Source organism: Calypte anna, chromosome 18, assembly GCF_003957555.1.
Source record: "Calypte anna isolate BGI_N300 chromosome 18, bCalAnn1_v1.p, whole genome shotgun sequence".
Classification (NCBI taxonomy): Eukaryota; Metazoa; Chordata; class Aves; order Apodiformes; family Trochilidae; genus Calypte; species Calypte anna.
The window spans coordinates 927,771-946,646 of NC_044263.1; the positions used below are offsets into that span (position 1 = coordinate 927,771).

The window sequence follows — 18,876 nt, forward strand, 5'->3', positions numbered from 1 at the left end:
GTGCTCCTGTCCTCATGGACAGGAGCTTCCTGAGGAGCTCAATTAGCAGGGAAGAGGCTGAGCTGTAAGGGCTGGTGAAGCAACGGGTGAACAGGGCTTTGGTTTTGCCACCTTGTGTCTCATGTCTTACCCCCCCCTCCCCCCCCCAAGCTCAGCCGTGCCCAGCCCGCTGGCTGCCTTGGAATTTTGATGGGGAAGCAGCAAGTGACTATGGAAACTGATTTTATCTCTTGGGTTAAAGCTGCCTATAACAATCTGCTTCTGTTTAATAAATAAAACAGGAGAGCCTTGTGTGCAATGATGCCTGCAGTGACTGAGATTGCAAAGGCTCTGCAGACCTTGCTGAGGGTTTTCTCCTCTGCCACTTTGGGGTGAAAGACACAGCAGCTCCAGCCTCCTGGGAGCCAAAGCTGTGGGAAAGCCTTAACATGTGAGGGTGGGAGCTCAGGGACTGCAGCCCCTGGCTGACCTGCAAGAGCATCTCCACGCTTTGCTCCTGTTTAAAACCCAGCTTTGGTGTCTTCTGGTGGTCCTGGTGCCTCACCTAAGGAAGGGGGGGGTGACCACAGGCATCCTTGGTGCCCTCCTGCAGCCTCCTACTGCCCATTCAGTGTGTAGCTGGAGTATTTGGTTTGGTTTTGTTTTTTTTTTAATTTAAAATATTTCCAAATGACTGCTCCTTCCTCGTGAGCACATCCCAGGGAGGATCCTGCAGCTCCTGCTCAGCCCAGAGACACAGTGAGCGGCTGCTCCTCAGCCCTCTCACTTTGTTGATCTTGCTGCTATTTATTGTGGCAGCTGCTCCCTGCAGAAGAAAGTTAAGATAAAATTTCTGGCTGTGGTTTACTGGAGCTGATAACAGCTGGGGACACAACCCCCTCCTGTCAGGGTGTGTAAACAGGGGCTGGGAAAGGTTTGAGCTGGGGCTGCCCACCAAAGGTAGAGCTGTTCCTGGGAACACCTTCAGCTTATCAGTCCCTGCCTCTGATAGTGCCGGAAAGGAGTGCTGGGCTCTGGGTTATTTCATTTGTTTCATTCCTTCCTGGAGGCTGCAGCAAACAGGGATGTTCCCAAGTGCCATTTGCACAGGCTCCAGGATGCTCAGGTTGGGGCTGCAGCTGGGATCTGCTCCCTGCTCCCTCCCAGCCTGGCTCCCTGCTCCCCAGTTGCTGAGCACTTCACATTTTTCATAAATTCTCCATCAGATTTTAGCGACTGTGTGTAGACAGGATAATCCTTGGGTGGTCATGGAAAACCCAGCACTAATGAGGTGCCTGAGCTGTAATCGGCTCAGTGGCTCTCGAGTTCTCAGGTGGGAGTGTAGCTGGGTCTGAACCCACTGCTGTGGTGTTCCTGGGAGATGGATCACTGGGGAGGGTGGGAAAGCTGCTGCCCTCCCAGCTCAGCCCAGTTCCTGGCACTTGGAGGATCAGACCCCTCCTCATGGTTCCTCTTAAAGGCTCCTTCCTGCCATTCCTCACATCTTGAGTGGCTGCTGTGATCAGGGTCTGATCAGGGGCAGTTTGCTCTGGGTTTGATCCAGGAATGCTCTGTAGAGCCTCCTGAGGAGCTCCAGCTTCACCTTCCTGGGTGACTTTGGTTCTTGTCTGGCTCCTGCTTAGGTCCCTTAGATGCTGTTCTAAAAGGTCGTTCCTTTTGTCCCCCTTGAAAACTAGGCCATGGCAAAGTCATGGGAAAGGGTTTTTCTTCCCAGGAGGAGTCCTTGCCTGGTGAGCAGGGCTGGAGGCAGTTTCCAGCAGGCTGGGAGCACATGGAGATGCTGGAGCTGCACAGGGAAACTCCTCTGGGGCTGGAAGTGGAGTTGCCTTAGCAGCTGGGTTTTCTTCTGGGTCCTCTTGACTAGTGAAGGTTGCTCTGCCAGAAGCTGGTGCTACAGAAGGACCAGACATGCAGGAATTAGTTATTTTCCAATGCAGAATTTGCATGATAAAATCAGGACTGGTGGCACCTTTGTGGTCCAGTTGGCTGCTGTGGAGCTGTTTGGTGCTGGTGGATGTTGTTGGGCTTCAAGAGTGTTAAACCCTCTGCAGGCAGCTTTTAAAGTGCTGATGGGCATCACAGAGGGGTGCAGGGTAGAGCTGTCTGTATCAGGAGTGGTACCCAGAGCCTGGTCCTGCTGCAGAGCCCAGGTGCCACCATGCTGGTGGGATGCCCATGGCAGTGAGTTCAGGCTCTTGCCTTCACTGCAGCTTCTGGGTCTGGCCCAGTGCTGGGCAGCAGGTTAGGAGGCTTGTGCTGTGCTGAATCCTCTGGGAAAGAGAGATTAATCCCTTGATTGGATTTACAGTTGTTTTGGGTAGATGCTTCCTGCAGCAGCAGAGATGCAGAGACAGATCCTGCAAATGTCAAAGGTTGTTGGTCAGTGTGTGACCAGGGATCACCAGAGCTGGGGGTGCTCATGGTGCCTCCATCTCTGCTGAGGACCTGCCAGAGGTCCAGGGAAACCCAACCTGAGCTCCAAGGGATGCTCACCTGTGAGGGGTGACTTGGTGTCCCTGCAGCGAGGTCCCTCTGCTCACGGAGACCCAGTCCTGGGTAGGAGAGCAGTGGGAATTTTATTGCTTGATCCTTTTAAAAGTGGACTTAACTCTTAGTTAAGTGTGGGTCACAGCTTCGTACTGGTGAAAGGATGGATGCTCTGGGCCTGCACTGCAACCTCTGATTTGCCAGAGAAATTGTTCTAAGAATTCAGGGCCCAGAAGGGGGGCTGCTGAAGCACAGGGCACCCAGGTCCCTGCTCTGTCCCCAGTTAAAGTGTCAGTGGCAACTGCTCAGCCCGGGGGAGCCGTTTGCTGGGAATGTGTTGCTGAAGGAGTCAGGGTGCCTTGGGAAGCTTTTGCTTTTTTCTTTACCTTTTCTCTCTGTAAATAAATTTAAAATGTCTTCAGCTTTGCCAGCCTGGGTTGAAGGCTGGAGGCTGAGCTGGGTGTTATTGTGCCCACGAGTCACTAATTAACACCAGCATCCACCAGGACAGTGAGACCTTGGGTGAGAGGAACTGGGTGAATTGGTGGCTTGTGTCCTCACCCTCATGTCCTTCCCACTGCTCACATGTGGATCTCCCCTCGGGGTTGTCTTACAGGTAAATGGCAAAGCTGGTGGGGTCTGAGATGCTGTGGTGGGGTGAGCCCTCAGGTCTGAACTGTTGCGGGGGCTGAGGGCTCATTGGTGGCATGTGCTGTGTCTGTGCCTGGTGCTGTCACATCTCTGCCTGCCAGGGAACCCACAGTCCCTCCCTGGGCTAGGTGCTCTCTTGGTATTAAAGGGTCCAGCTACCTCCATTGAACCAGCCACTGAAAAGCAGACTTTTTTTTTTTTCTCCTCTGCCCTGTCACTGTCTGTTGCTTTTCCTCATTAATATTCCTTTTCTGTCCACTTGGTTACTTCCCTTGATGGCACCATTGCCTTCCCTGGCCTCCCTTAATAAAAAGCAACCAGGAGGAGCTAAGCAGAATGTCAAATAGCTGAGGAGCTGAGCCCCTGGACTCGTTTCATCCTTTCACGCTCTTTATTTGGGTTCTGAAGCTCCAGAGCCAGTGACCTTGATGGAAAATAATCTGATAGTGCCATGTCCTCCATCTCCAGGGAACGAGGAGCGATGCTGGGGGGGATGCAGTGCTCTTTGCTTGTCAGAGCATCCCCTGTGCTGCTGGCAGTGGGAGCTGGTGGCCAGTGGCCATGGGACCTGCTCCCTGGCACAGCCACCAGCTCCTGCTGCCCTTGCAGGACAAGCTGAGCAGCTTCAGCCCTGCACAAGCATCAACATGTCCTGGCTCAGAGCAGTTTGGCTCTTTTGCCAGTGCACTGTTTGGTATTTTTACTAAAAACAGCTCGTATCGAAGTCAAGGGGGAGAGAAATAATCCTTCGACTCTGACAACTCAGGAGTGAAGTGTTGTGAGGTACCCAAACGCTGCGAGTTCCTGCAGCTCTGCCTTCTGTAGGGGCAGCTGGACGGGAGGGATGTGGAACAACCTGTTCGGCTGTTCCTGGCTGGGTGCGGTAGGGAAGGGCCCACAATAGGCCCTATAGTTCTCCCAGAACGATACTGTGAGTCAGCCAGACGTAAATAGCAACTCCTCCTCCTCCCCCCTTTGTGCTTTGCAGCTCTGCAGAGAGGTGTGTGACACCATGGGCAGGTGAAGCCCTTGCTCTGCCCCCTTCACTCTCCCCATCTTTATTTTCACCTCCGGGCTGAGGTGAGACCCTGAACCTCGGCTCTCTTGCCCTCTGGGATGTGCATTTTTGGCAGCTTGGTGCTCACACTCTGTGTGTGATTCCCAGCGTGGCCCAGGCTCTCGCCCTGCTCCCTGCCCGGCTGCACAGGGATAATTATCCTCTTTAATTTACAAATCCCATGGGGAGCTGATGCAAAACCGCCGGGGGTGTGGGCGGCCCTGCTGCTGCCGGGCTGGGCTGTGCCAGGGTGCAATGCCACCAACCCTCTTCTGAGCCAGGCTTGGGAATATTTTGGCTTTCCAGCACCTCTAGTCTCAGTTTGACTTCTTCCCCACTGCCACACTGGGTTTAGTCTGAGTGGCTTCAGGGTGAAATTAGGTGGATTGGAACCAGGTGATCTTTAAAAAGATCAACTTCCAACCCCAAACCATCATATGGTTATAAAACATCTGTTAATGCCTAACATGAGATCTTAGGGTTTGGGGTTTTTTCTGTGGAGGTGTCAGGGTGGCAGAGATGCTGGCTGGGATTTCAGAGTGCTGTGGCTGCCATCGGGGGGATTTAGTTCAGACCCTGCTGCCTCCAGTTGGGCTGGAACAGAACTGGGAGAGGCACAAGGGGCTGGCAGCATCCCTTTGCCTTGGGTGGGATGGGAGCAGCTTGCAAAGCAGGCAGTGGTGCAGAGCCTTACCCACCCAACACAGATGCACTGGATGGGAAAGGCTCCACACCACTGCCTGCTCTGATGTGGGGTTGAACCACCCTGTCCTCACGCTGTGATAAGAACTTGGAAGTGGAGGAGAAAGTCTGAACAAACCGATGGGTATCTCTGTCATGGGAGATGCACCACACACCTCCCTGGCTGCTGGGAACTGGTTAGTTCCCTGGGTGAGGAACACAGGAGCAGAGCCCTGTTGTCCCAGTGCAAGGAGATGGATTTGGGAGTATGGAGATCATTTCTGAGCCCTGCTTTCCAGGGGTTTGGGAGCTCAGCCTTCATGGCCTGCAAGCCTTCTGCCAGCCCAGCGCTGACTTCCTTAGCCAGGGTTTCCACTCGGGCTAAACGGGAAGCAAAATGGAGAAGGGGTGGTGCAAGCTTTGGAAATAATAAACCAGCCCCCCCCTTGCATTGCTGTCCCCTTGGCAGAGCAGTCTCCACGGGGTTACGTCATTGCCTCCTTGCAGTGGGAATTTGTGCACTTCCCAGGATTGAGCTGCCACTGCCTGACCGGAGAGCAATTTCCTGGCGGTCTTGTTGGGGGTGACCCCTTGCCTGGGGCTGGGGGTGGGTCATGCACCAAGCTCTTCACCCCAGAAGAAATTCCACTCAGTGGAATTGCTAGAGTGGCCGTGGGCATCTCAAGACACGGGATGCTCTGTGCATGCAGCAGCTCCATGGCGGGCACGGAGGAGGGGTGGGGGGTGTTGGTCCCTGCTGGCTGAGCTGGTTCTGGCTGAGCCGGTTCTGTGGCTGCATCAACCCATGGTGGAGGGGGCTGCTGCCTGCCAAGGACAAAAAAGAGATTGGATTTTAATGTTTGCAGAAGGTTTTGTGACACAGTGTATGGTGCAAAGTACAGATTGCTTCAGCTGCAAGAGCAAAGAAATGCTGGGCCACGTTGTTCTGATCGGGCCCTGGTGTTGACACTGGGCTGGCACCCGGCCTGGGGACAGGTTGGGGCTGGCCCTGCACACATCATCACAGTGTGTGCCGAGGGGGTGTCCCAAGGGGTCCCCTGCACCAGGGAAGTGTGGGTTTGGCTCATCCCAGTCTCCCTGTTGATGCATTTTGGTTCCATGAGGTACAGGGTGGCCCTGTCCTCTGCAGAAGACTTGCATTTTTACTCTGAATACACCAGAACTGCAGGTTTTGCTGCCAGGGCTGAGGTCTTGCTGGAGCAGGACTGGAGCTGGCAGCCCCTGTGGCTGTTTTGTCATTTATAACTCCTCGTTTGTTTTTATGGGTTGTACATCTGGGGCTTTGAGTTCTCCCAGGTGCTGCTGTGAGTTTTCTGCTCTGGGATCAGAGTTGCTGCTTCCCTTTGCAGAGCCACTGGGGCTGCGGGACCAGGACCGGAGCTCATGGCTTTCGCTTTGCGAACAGCTCGGCGGAGGCTGGAAACCTCTCGGGAAGCTGCAACCTGCTGTGCTGGAAGTCAGAGCTTCCTAGCTCAGCCCCTACAAGGAGCTGGCAGGACTGGGCTCTCCTGACAGCTTACTCTGCTCCGGAGCCGGGGCTTCCAGCAGAGAGGAAGCTCTGGCTCCTTTCCTAAAAGACATTCCCGCAGCTCCCGTGTGTATCCGGCTCCAGCACTCTGGGGCTTTTGCTGAGGCAGGACACGGCCCTTCCTCCCAGGAAAGCGCCTGCTCCCTGCATTGTCTGGGCAGCCGGGGCCAGATGCAGAGCCTTGCTCTGTCCCCTCCTCGCTGGCTCCTTTGTCACATCCCGGCAGCCAGGCGAAGGGGGGGCTGATGGCACAGTGGATCAGTGGATCACGGGCAAGGCTGCCCCAGGGTGTTGGGGTTCCACTGCTGCTTGTCCTCGCTTCCCTTTGTCCTACACAAGATGCACACGTTGATCCGAGGGTCTCAGATGAACATCTCACCTGCAGATGTTCACCTGGGCTCCAAGGAAGCCAGACCCCTCTGCTTTAGCAGGGTCCTGCCAGCCGCAGCCCTAGGGTGTCCAACCAGCTTCAGCACCTCAAGCCCTCTCTCCACACCTTATCTTTGCAGGAGATGTCCTTTTTCAGATGGCAGAAGTCCACAGGCAGATCCAGAACCAGCTGGAGGAGATGGTGAGTGCCCTTGTCAAGCCACGCTGGGCTCTGATGGTGTTCCAGCTGAGCAAAATGGTTTTCTTTGTCTTGCTCTGGTGACACCAGCCCCTCTGGAGTGGATTTGTCGAGCTGCAAAAGGTCTGGTCTGCTTGGGCACCCACTTCTGCCCTTCTGGGTCCCTCTCTGGGTGTCTGTCTGTCCCTTGCTGCTGTCAGTCCCTGCTCTGTCTGCCCAGCTCCTCTCCCCTGCCTGCCCTGGTGCTCCCTGGGCAGGGTTTGCCAGCCCTCCCCAAGAACTGTTTTTTCTTTCTGCCCGCAGCTCAAGTCCTTCCACAATGAGCTCTTGACACAGCTGGAGCAGAAGGTGGAGCTGGACTCCCGGTACCTGAGTGTGAGTTTTGGACCTGCCTGCTCCAATATTGGCTCAGGCATCACTACATGTCCTGTCCCTGCTGCCCACCTCCCCCCTTGTCACAAGGCACCTGGTTACAGATGGGTCCCAAGCCATCCCCCACGTCACCGTGGTTTCCCCCAGTCTTAGGCTGTTGCTCCTCTCCCCGTTTGCTCTCAAGGCTGTGGGGATCCTGCTGCTCCCAGATCCTGGGGGGGATCCGTTTGCTTCTGCTCACCCTTGGCAGCAGGAGCCAAGGTTCAGCTTCATCTGCTCAGAGCTTTCTCCTGTCACATCCAGGCTGCACTGAAAAAATACCAAACAGAGCAAAGGAGCAAGGGGGACTCGCTCGACAAGTGCCAGGCAGAGCTGAAGAAACTTCGGAAGAAGAGCCAAGGCAGCAAAAACCCCCAGAAATACTCGGACAAGGAGCTGCAGGTAGGACTCTGGGCATGGTGATGGGGGTGGGGGATGAGGACCTGTTCCTGCTGCTGGTCATGGTGCTGGGTGCTGCAGGCAGAGGTGGCTCAGCTCCTGCAAGTGTTTGGGTAAGGGTTTGTGCCGCTCTCCTCGGAACGGGCGCCGCAGCGCTTGGGGAGTGGGAGGTGTGGATGGGGAGGGGGTGGCAGCCTGTGATGGGAGCAGGATGGTCTCGTGGCCACCCTGGAGGAGGACAGTGCTGAGGGGGTGGCTGCCAGCTCTGCCGATGGCAGATGTTGTGGTGACCAACCCCACTTCTGCCTCTGCCCCCAGTGCCTTTTTTGTTTGTTTTTGTCTCTGGGCTCAATGAATGAACCCCAAAAGATCGTTGCTTTCTGTTGTGCCAGATCCATCTTCCCGGGGAATGATGTTTCGCTTAAATACATTCTGTGCCTGCTGCCGGGCACCCCCTCCCCCCCGCCGGGCTGCGGGGGTGCGGGTGGGGGTGGCTGCGGTGAATCACGGCGGTGTGATCGCCGCGTGGGCTCTGTCGCCCACCATGCGACGTTTGCCGAGTGGGTGCTGGCTGCGTGGGGCTGGGGTCCCTCACAGCCCTGGCCAGGAGAGGTTGTGCTGCTGGGCAGGCACGTTTTGGGGGTCAGAGTCAGTATCTCACTGAGGAGCACCCAGGGCACGTCCCAGGATGGTGTTGGCAGCGTGAGCGGGTTGTGCCGAGGGGCTGCGGCAGCCGGGTCGCTCGTGACACTGCACCAGGGGTTTGTTGTCTTCTGAAATCTGTGACCTTTGGTTTGAGCTTCACCCAGAGCGTGGCTGGATGTGGCAAATTTTAACGAGAGATGGGCACAGCTGCCTGAGAGCTGCTTCAGCCAGACAGCCTCGAGTTCAGGCTGTCAGGTGATTGCAGCACAAGAAGTGCCTTGGGAAGGGGAGGATGAACCCTGAAGTCAAAAATGACCTGGTTGTGTCTTTGAGGTGTGATTCTGTGATATGCTGGAACCAGGGTCTGTTACTCCAGGTGCCGTGGGACAGTGGCATGTCAGTGATCCATGTCTGCTGGAGGGGATCTGACTGCTGGGACACATTTAATCAGCTGTGCTGGGGAAGTGACATTCTTAATTGCACTAAAATTTGGGAAATCAGTCACTCTCAGTGGCATGAATCAGGGTGAGCACTGAAGGAGGAAGATGCACCCACAGCCATCCCCCTTGCTGAGCTTGTGGCTGGAGCATGGCTGGCGGGTGTGGATGGAGCAGACTGGGGGGCTCGTGGGCTGGTGTGTTCCTGAGAGCCGAGCAGCTTAACCCACGTCTGAGCAGTGGCAAACCCTCCCTCCCAGATTCCTGCTGAGCAAGAAAAGCCGTGTTAGGCAACGAGGCTCCATGCAGGGAACCTTGGGGATCCAACCTTTGTTATCCCCCACACGCAAAAGCTGCTGACGGAGACAACAGGGTGGAACTGCTGCCAGAGACATCCTTCTGCCAACCTCACCGCCCCCCCGGGATCCCTATCCCACACCTGGCATCAAAGGAGGAGAAAATCCATCCCAGTTATTGATTTTATGTGGCTGGGAGAGGAGCAGTGGTGGGACCCTCCCGCTGTGGTGGGAGCCTCAGCAGCGTGGCTGCCCTGGGCAGGAAAACAGGATCAGGCTTTCCTTCTCTTAATCTTTCAGCAGTAAGTATTTAGGAAGCGCTTATCTCTGAAAAAGCCTTATGATGGCTTTTGAGCTTAGAGAGCTATGAGACTGCTCAGCTGCTGGTTGCTTCTTTGCCTCCCCCCACCCCTCTGGATCAAAGTTAAATTGCTGAATTCAGCTGAAGCAGCAATTTTTTCTGTTCTGGATGGCTGCAGTGCTGGCTTTCCCTTTCAACAGAAAAAGGGGGTATTTTGGGCCACCTTTGATGCTCTTCTTACCCTCATATGGGCATCTGAGAGTGGGGGGATCGCTGCAAGGATGGGTCCAGCCTGGAGCTGGCATTGTAACCAGGCTTAGGGAACCAGGAGTATCTGCAGAGCTGCTGGTGTTGCACCATGAGGTTTTGCTCCACAAAAATCTTTCTCAGCTGGCTTCAAGCAGAGAACCACACCATGGGCTTGGGGAGCTGCTGCGTGTGGTCGGGTTTGTTTAGCTGGCCCAGAGCCACCCCTGCAGCCAGCTTGTAAAACCCTTCCAGGAGGCTGCTGAAGGCACCTCATGGTCCTTGTGGGTTGCTTGAAGGCTTCATCAGGCTGGTGCCTGGGTACTACAGCCCCATCAGACAACAACTGGCTGGACTTCTTCCATCCAGTCTTGTGGATTCTTTGTCTGGCCATGGGGTGAGCTGCTGTGGATGGGAGGGTTCTGGTGGCTGCATCAGGCACCTCCTTCAGAACAGCAATAACATCTGACTCTTGAGGACTCAGCCACTTAAGCTACTGGAGCAGCCAGCAGTCTGGTGCTCTGTCATCATCTCTCTTTGTAGTTAATGCTAGGAGAAGCAGAATTGCTCCTTTCTGCCTTTTCACCACTTGTTGAGTGACCACATCTTGTCATCGGCTGCAAGTGAGGTGGGTGGGGGGAAGGAGGTGCTGTGGTTTCTGTAACACAATCTCTGCAGAGGGGAGAGGAGATTTGGAGCTCTTCAGGCTTTGGTTTGCTGTCTGGCAGAGGACAGCCCTCACCTGGGCTCTGCATGGCTTGGGCTCCAGCCTCCACTAGATTGATCAGAAAGCCTGGCAAAACAGCTCAAGCATCACCTGTGACTCTTTAATTCAGATTTTCCCCTTTATAAAGCAGAAATAAATGCTGATATGCAGCAGGTGCTGCACAGAATGTTGTCTTGTGGCTGGTGAGCAGGAGCTTTGGGAGGATGGGGGCTGAGGAGGTCTGTTCAGATGAAGCAGCAGCAAAATGCTTCCCAACATTTGCAGGAGGCTTCTCCTGAGCTTCATCAGCCACATGTTGTGTGTCATGAGCTGATCCAGGGTTGTCTGCAAGTCCCACATGGTCTGGCCACTGTCTCTTGTGTTTGTTCTGTGGAGTTTAGTAGGTGAGGATGGGTGTCACAGGATTAAAATGGTTGAGGATTTAAAACACTTTATGATGCAGCCAGGGTCACTCGTGTGGCTTGAAAGCAGCTCCAAGTGCAATTAGGCTGCAGGAGTGATTTGCCATCTCCAAAGCTTTGTCTGGCATGGTAAGAGTGATGCTGTGGTTGTGGGCTGTTGCTGAATGTTGTGATAAAGCCAGGCTTTTGAGTCCTTATGAATCAGTCCAGAGCTTTTGTCACACAGGAGGAGTGAGAGCTGAGGCAGCTGACTGCCTCCACAGCTCCTTACACTTACAGAGTTACTGAGAATTTTTTTTTTTTTTACCTGTGTTGAAAAACCAGGAGAATAAACCAATTCCATTCACTTCACGTCTTTTATGAAGAAGAATGAAAACAATATTAAGATGAAACAATCACCAAGGAAGCTAATCTGCTGTAATATTATTAAATGCTGGTTATGATCCAGCCATGAAACGAAGGTCGCAATGGGTTTAGGACCTTGATTGAATCAGCAGCTCAACAAGGGAGTTATGGTGGTTCAAACTATTTATCAAATCATATTAATGCTACCAGCAATTGGATTTCTCCATCAGGCTGAGATGAAGCTGACTGTAATTCACACTAAATAGTGCAGCTGGAGCTGGCTCTGTGCGGGCCAAGGCTGGGGGTGGGCAGCAGCATGTCCAGCCCTACACCTCTTCCTGCAGGAACATTTCAAGCATTAAATACCAGTGTGCCAAATAACCAGGGAGGGACGAGTTATAAACCTCTAAACTTCTGTAATTGAAACCTTATTTCAATAATTCCCATTAGGAGAAATAATTTTAGGTGTAGGTCGAGAAGCTCCAGCTGAGGAGTTTGCACAAACCAGGTTACAAGGGCTCCCGTGAAAGTCAAGTAGGGAAGAATTATGTAAAAGCTCAGTGGCTGCAGGTAACTCTCTCCAGGTTTTGTTGTGGAGTCAGGCTGGGTGTCAGCATCCATCTGGTGCAGGGATGGGGGGAGATAGGGAAACTCTGGGTGGGAGATGCTTCAGGAGCTGCTGTGGTCATGGGCAGCATTAAGTGTACTTGCCATCCTCAGGAAGGACCAACCTGAGCCTTCACGTGGCTCAGCTGTGTCACCTGCTTGGGACCTTAGAGCTCATCCCTGATATTATTTTTTGCCTCTGTTTACTCAATAATTAGCTTTTAATTCATGAGCTGGTGATATTGGTCCCTCTCACCATGGGGCTGTGGCCCTGAGTCTTCTGGGAGGCTTTGGGTGCTGATGGGCTTCCAGCACCCCTTGCCTGTCAGGGCCCTGGACCCTCTTCTCTCCAGACACAGCAAGAGCCCCATGCTGCAGGAGCTTTTCCAGCCCTTGTGGTCAGTGAGTGCTTATGAAAGAGGCAGGAGGAGGAGGTGAAGGAGGAGGAGGAAGGCTCCATCTCCTCCTGCCAGTAGCATGGAAGGTTTGCATGGCAGCATCCTTTCCACCCAGGGACAGCTACAGGCTCCAGCACAACCTGTGGTGTCCTGAAAACAGCTCTACAAACATAAGCTGCTCCAAATATGCAAAATAAAGCCTTAAACTTCCTTTTCTCTGTGCTGAGAGGCCTCAAATGACTCTCTGGGAAAGCTGGGCTCCAGGTCCCCTTCCCGGGCGGGTCAGGAGCATCTCTGTACCAACCCTTACACACTGAGCTGTTGGTCAGGGCTGTCCCCATACTGGGGGACTGTTTCAAGCAGCTGATGGTGAAACCCCTGCACAGGCAGCTGGGGAAGGCATTCCCTGCTGCTCTCTGGAAGTTTTATGTAATATCACATGAGTGGATGGTGCTTTGCAGGAGCAGCAAGAGGATGAGCCTGATGCTCCAGTGAGCAGATGTGTGAGACGGGCACCGTAAGGAGGGGAACAGCTCTTCTCAAAGAGGCAGGCTGGCATCCCTGGAGCCAGGCATTGCCTGGGGATCTGCTCTGTGTGTTATTCACCTTCAACCATCAGCATCCTAGGGAGGGCTTGGAGAAGTTAGATCACCCCAGGCTCTGGTCTCCTTCCTCAGGCTCCAGTCTGCTTCCTGGCCATGCTGTGCTGGGAGGAGCTGCTGATATCCCAGGGCTCACAGAGGGCATTGCTCTGTCCAGCTCACCAAACCTTTCTCTCCATCAGTGACACTGTCCCCTCCTGGTCACCTTCATTGCCTGTATCTCCCCTGCCATTGCTCCAGGATCCACAAGCTTCCACCAGCAAATTCTGGGAGAGGAAAAGCCATCTCCTTCCCTGGGTGCTGTTGGGGCTGAGGATCTCCAGGCTCTCCCTTCTCTGCTGTTTGACTCCATGCCGTGGGGCTTCAGCTGTTATGCCTTGACAGTATTCAACAGTTTAGATGCTCTTCCTCTGTTAATCAACCTACCTTCTTCCTTATTTTATCCCATTACTTTCTGATTATTCTCCCTAGTGGTTCCTTAAATAAATCTTCCCTTCTCCTGCTGTTTATTCCTTCCAGGTATTCCAGCCTGGCACAGCCCCCAGGTTCCTCTCCCCTAATTTCCCTGCAGCTCTGAGATGTGGTGATGGTTTCTGACCTTGGTCTGGGTGTGGTGGTGATTGGCATAGCCCTTGGCTTGTGTTCCTGACCAGTCTGCACATTCTTGGCTTGGATAGAAGGATTTGAGCTCATTTTTTCCCAGTAAGGAAAGTTGTTAAGTTGTTAAGGCTTGGCTGAGGTTTGGTAATGACGCTGCTGTTTCTCCTGCTCTAACAACACCAACAGCGTGTGCTTGAAAAGAGCTCAGGTCCTGATGTTTCTTGGGTGCTTTTTCATCTATTTCTTGGCTGCTTTTTCATCTTCATACACCTCAAGCTGTCAGCTTTGGGCTGGCACTGGGAAGGTGGTGTACACAGGGCCTGTGCATGCCCTGGCTGCTCTGGCTGGGTACAGCAGTGGCTGTTTGCATGAGGCACTTGGCAGCACCTTGTTTCTCCTTTCATCTTTTCTTTTTCCTAATTCACTGTCTGAATAACTTGTTTTGCTTTCTCTGCTTGGAGAAAGCAGAGCCCGTGCTTGTCCCGTGGCCAAGCTTTGCTCCAGCATCAGGCAGCCAGGAGGGGTTGAACTGGCAGGTCCTTGGCTGAGCCACCACCGCTGGTGACACTGGTGACACCAGGACCAGGTTCCTTCTCCCCAGGATTGCAGCTTCCCTGGCCCCAGCAGGATCCTTCCCTGTGCTGGCTTCTGCCCCAGAGGCATGGCAGCATCTTACCCCAAACCCTCTCCCTGGCTCTTACCCCAGACCCTCTCCTCAGCTCGCCGTGTGCTGACACCACTAATTAGGTCAGCGGCTGATGGGGAATTGGCAGCGGCTGCAATCAGGAGGTGGAGGGGGGACGGGGGAGTTATTTGAGGCCTCTCCAACCTAGAAACCCAGAAAAGGTTTCTGGAGCTGCTGGGTGGCTTCAGCTTTTCAGTGACCACCCCCAGTGCTGCCCTGCCCAGCTCCCTGCCCCCTTGGATGCTCAGGTCCGAAATTTCTGCATTTGTTTTTTTCTAGTTTAAACTGGGTATTTTATTTAGATGGTGCTTAAAATCTGAATTGGAAGCTGACAGCATAAATCAAGGTCTGAATTTAAAACACAGCACTCGAGCAGGGTACACACTCACTGGTGAGGTCTCACTGATCGATGCTGCCGAGCCATGGTGATTAAAGCCAATCCTGGTCATGCAGCAGTGGGATCTTACATCATGCCTTGTTTGGGGTTTTTTTGTTTGTTTTTTTCCCCTGTGCATCTGGCATATCTAGGAAGGGTTTTGTTTAACTTGTCTTTCTCCATGTTACTCGAAAGCCCATTGTCATCTGGAGCAAATCTGAAATGAAAACTGTCTAGTGAGGAAGACATGCTGCTCGCCATTTTGTAATGTAATAACGCGTAAAAATCAAGGCTCTGAATAAATCAATGGCACATCAGGCATATTTACATAAAGTATATAAAGAGCTGAGAATACTAAATTTAGAGCGTGGGCTCTCTGCTCGCGGCTCAACATGTTCTAACTGGTTGCCGCCATGAAGATGAGGCTTTCTTCAGAGAAATAATTAAAAAGGCACTTGGAAAACAAGATGGAAATCAGGGATGTAAATAAGGCTTTAAACTCGAGTGTTTAAGCCATGATTAAAACTAAAGAATTGAACATTGCTACGAAAAGGAGGAGTTTCCCCTGTGGTGCAGTCTTTGGGGCTGGCTCCTGCCTGGGGACACAACAGTCCCAGGGGTTTCGTTATGATACCAGGGAAATGGGATTGTGGTGGGATGGTCCTTGTGCCACTGCACTAAATTAGCCAGGGTTGGACTCATTTCACTCCTCACCTTCCCGTCCTCCATGGCCCAGTTAGTAAATTAAGGAGGGTGGGTTTAGGGTGTTGGGGGTGGTTCTTGCAAAGGCTTTTCTTGTTTAGAGGAAAATACTCTCCTGGAATCAGGGGTGCTGGTTGCAAAGTGGGATTTTACCCGTTTCTCTCTGACCCCGTTTTCCCCCACCTATGTTAGTGCCTGTGGGGAAACCCAAAACCCACTGGTCTTGCCTGAGCTCTCAGCAGGTTTGCTCTTGAGGGAGGATGCCCCAAGCTGTGGAAGCCCCAGTTCTGGAATAAGCCCCCTTTGAAGTCAGGGATGTCACTTAATCTCGCTGCTCTGCTGAGGTTTGTTCCATTTTATGTGTCTGCTAATAAATATTGTAGCATGCTAAAAATAGCTTAAACATGAAGAAAGGAGTAAAGCTGCTTTGGGCCCTAAATTTCCAGTTTAATTCCCTTCCCAGTGAAGCTCAGGCTCTCTGCAGCAGGTTTAGCAGCACCCGGGGGTTTGTGGCTGTGCTCCTCTGAGGGGCTTGGTGGCTGCTCTGCCAGAGAGAAGCTGGAAGCTCCTTGCAGAGGAGCTGGGGACATCCCGGGGGCATCAAGGGGACAAGAAGGTGGCTGGTTGTGGGACCTGGGGCCGTCTCACACCCTCTGTGCTGGAGATGCTGATGGCCTGGCCAAGCAGTGGTCCTGGGTGCTCCATGGTGGGGATGAGCAGGGGGCTGTGGCCATCCCCGTCCCATCGGGGCAGCCTCCACTGCTGGTGTGGTCTCCCTGTTTGGTGAGAGGGTGGCACAGCTCATGGCACAGCTCGTTCCACCACCCATGGCACAGCTTGTCCCCGCTCCCAGCCCACACACTGAGTCAGCTCCTCTGCGTGGGGGGCTCGGATGAGCAAGGGTGGGTTGTGGGGGGGCCACGTGGGCATACGTGTGCGTGTCCTGTGCTGGAGGGGCTCCCTGCAGCACCTCTGACCTCTCCTCTGGAGGATGCTGAATCCTTTTTAATACCTGGCAGTGTTCAAAAGCCGTGGAGATGTGGTGCTGAGGGACATGGCTTGTTGGTGGCCTTGGCACTGCTGGGTTAACAGTCAGATTCGATGGTCTCAAAGGTCTTTTCCAGTCAAAGCCATTCCGTGATGCCCTGTGCTCAGTGGGTGAAGCACTGGAGTCAGTCACTTCTCTGTTTCAATTTTTTGTTCCTCTAGTACATCGAAGCCATCAGCAACAAGCAGGGTGAGCTGGAAAACTACGTCTCTGATGGCTACAAGACCGCGCTGACGGAAGAGAGGAGACGGTTCTGCTTCCTGGTGGAGAAACAGTGTGCGGTGGCAAAGAGTGCCATCACCTACCATGCCAAGGTGAGTCGGCACCCGCAGGCTCCTGTAGAGGCTCGTCTGGTTCCTCCTGCCTCAGCTCATGGCTTGCAAAAGCAGAAGAAATGCAAAGCAGCGATGCTCCTGTGGGGAGCGGGAGCCCCAGGCAGCCCACGTCTCCTGGCCAGGGCTGGAGCTGCTGCCAGCCTAGGGAGCGGTGGCCCCCGCGCTGCTCTGGAGCAGAATCCATCCAGACGAGAGCTGGGAACACCAGAGCTGCTCCCACAGCCTCCTGCTCCCCTTCTGGTTGTTCCCCACCGCCACCCCCCGCCGCTCCCAGCACCCATCTGTCACCACCACGCTTAGCACGGGGAGCAGGAGCTGGGATTAGTCAGCACCATGGGCTGGAGCCGTGCTCAGTGGGTGGGAACCCCTCAGGAGGGGAAGAAATCCCCCCCGGGGAGGGGAAAAAATCCCCTCCAGGGATGGGAGTCAGGAGGGTGCCAGCACCTGCCACGCAGCTACGGTGTGGTGATGCCAAAAACTTTTTTGCAGCATCGCACGGGGTGGTTTTGCAAGAGAGGCTTTGCAGGTGGCTGGGCCAGAGCCCAGGTGGGTGTAGGGCCATCAGCAGCCAGTGTGGGCTTTGCCATCTTCAAATACCCTCCAGCAGCTCCCAGGGATGCTGGCAGTGGCCACAGCCACAGTGGAACTGGTGGCCTGTAGTGGGGAAATGTTTTGGGGCTTTGAAATTGGCTTTGGAGGGACTTTTGCTATGTGGGGACCAAAATGTCCCCAGTTGAGTCCAGTGGTGAAGCCATGCAGAGGCGTTGGATCACCCTCTGCTGTGGGGAGAGCCATTTCCGTGTTTTTCTTGACACCTTCCTGGCTCATCTGCCCTCAGAGCCCGGCAGCAGCGATTCCCTGGGTTTCATCTCCTCAATGCCATGCACAGAGTTGTTGATCAGTCTTGTGGCCAAGCCAGGTGAAGAGCTGGATGGGTTTTCCTGCTCCCCTGTGTCCTCATGCTTCATTTTTCTCTTTTTTTCCAGGGGAAGGAGATGCTGACACAGAAACTGCCACTGTGGCAGCAATCCTGCTCGGATCCCAACAAGATCCCAGACCGTGCTATACAGCTGATGCAGCAGATGGCTGCCAGCAGCAATGGCACCATCATGCCCAGCCCTTTGTCTACATCCAAATCCAACCTCATCATCTCTGACCCCATCCCTGGTGCCAAACCTCTCCCTGTCCCCCCGGAGCTGGCACCTTTTGTAGGAGTAAGTATCTCCATGGGGGAAGCTGTCCTGCCCTTCTGAGCAAAGCTGGAGGGAGGATCCCAGGCCAGTGTCACCGTTGTCCTCAGCAAGTTGCCTTCTGATGGTCCTTCATTGATTTTAAGGGATGGGCAGCTCCGTGACCATGGGCTGCCCTGGAATATGGGGAGCAGCCTGGCATGGGGATAGGCATCCCATCCCATCACATCCCACCCCACCGGGGTTGCTGAGCTCCAGAGGGGCTGGGGCTCCTCGTGGGGTGTGTTGGAGAACCCATGAGCTGGACTTCCCTTGCCAGACTGGTCTCAGTCAGGCTGGTCCTAGAACTGAGACCGAACCAAGGTAGCTCAGTGACCATGGGAAGAAAGACCCTTCAGAAAAGGGTCTGCCCCCTGATGTGGGTGCACAAGCTGAGCAGCAGAGCTCGGGAGGGTTTTACTGGGTGTGAGGTGACCCGACTGCTCCCCCAGAGCAGGTTCCCTAAGGTGGGGGACTGACCCCAACAGGCAGAAGCTCTGGTCTGCCGGGAGCTGTATCCCCCTGCGGGAGCTGCCCTGGGGTGCCCTAACGGAGCTGTTCCCCATCTCCCCCCCATCCCTCTCCTCTCCTCTCTCCGTAGCGCATGTCGGCACAGGAGGCCATGCCGGTGATGAACGGAGTCTCGGGCCCAGACAGCGATGGGTACAACCACTGGTCTGAGATGAAGCCAGCACAGCCCAAATCTTTATCTCCTCCCCAGCCTCAGAAGCAGCTGAGTGACTCTTACTCCAACACACTCCCAGTTCGCAAAAACGTGACACCGAAAAACAGCTACGCCTCAGGTAAGGCCCTGGGCTCTGGATCTGGGGATGGGAGATGAGCAGAACTGGGCTCTGCCTCGGGTGTTCAGCTGGGTGGGGTTTGGCCGGGTGGGTTTTCAGCCTGTGGATGGGATTCCCAGGGGGAAAATTATGTGGGATCTTACGCCGGGAGGCCGCTCCCTTTGCCGTGGCGATGCCGAGGGCAGGAGCCTGGTGCTGGTCACTGGGTCACACAGGAGGTCCTGTTGGGAGAAGGGGGTACAATAAGTGAGGTCAGGAACCTGTCCTGGCAGAGCTGTGCTTCGGTACGGC

The 18,876-nt window shown here is 54.3% G+C and overlaps 1 protein-coding gene across 12 annotated transcripts in view; it reads left to right on the forward strand.

Moving 5' to 3' along the window:
- The window catches only part of BAIAP2 (BAR/IMD domain containing adaptor protein 2), a 38,709-nt gene that overhangs the window by 10,736 nt on the left and 9,097 nt on the right, over positions 1–18,876 (forward strand). For 10 of the 12 annotated variants that reach the window (XM_030462038.1, XM_030462031.1, XM_030462028.1 and 7 more), the window contains exons 4-9: positions 6,935–6,996; positions 7,297–7,368; positions 7,669–7,806; positions 16,380–16,532; positions 17,540–17,767; positions 18,384–18,585. In XM_030462038.1, coding sequence (XP_030317898.1) covers positions 6,935–6,996; positions 7,297–7,368; positions 7,669–7,806; positions 16,380–16,532; positions 17,540–17,767; positions 18,384–18,585 — 855 coding nt within the window. The remainder of the gene's footprint in view (positions 1–6,934; positions 6,997–7,296; positions 7,369–7,668; positions 7,807–16,379; positions 16,533–17,539; positions 17,768–18,383; positions 18,586–18,876) is intronic. The other 2 variants (XM_030462039.1, XM_030462034.1) reach the window with 1 other exon arrangement.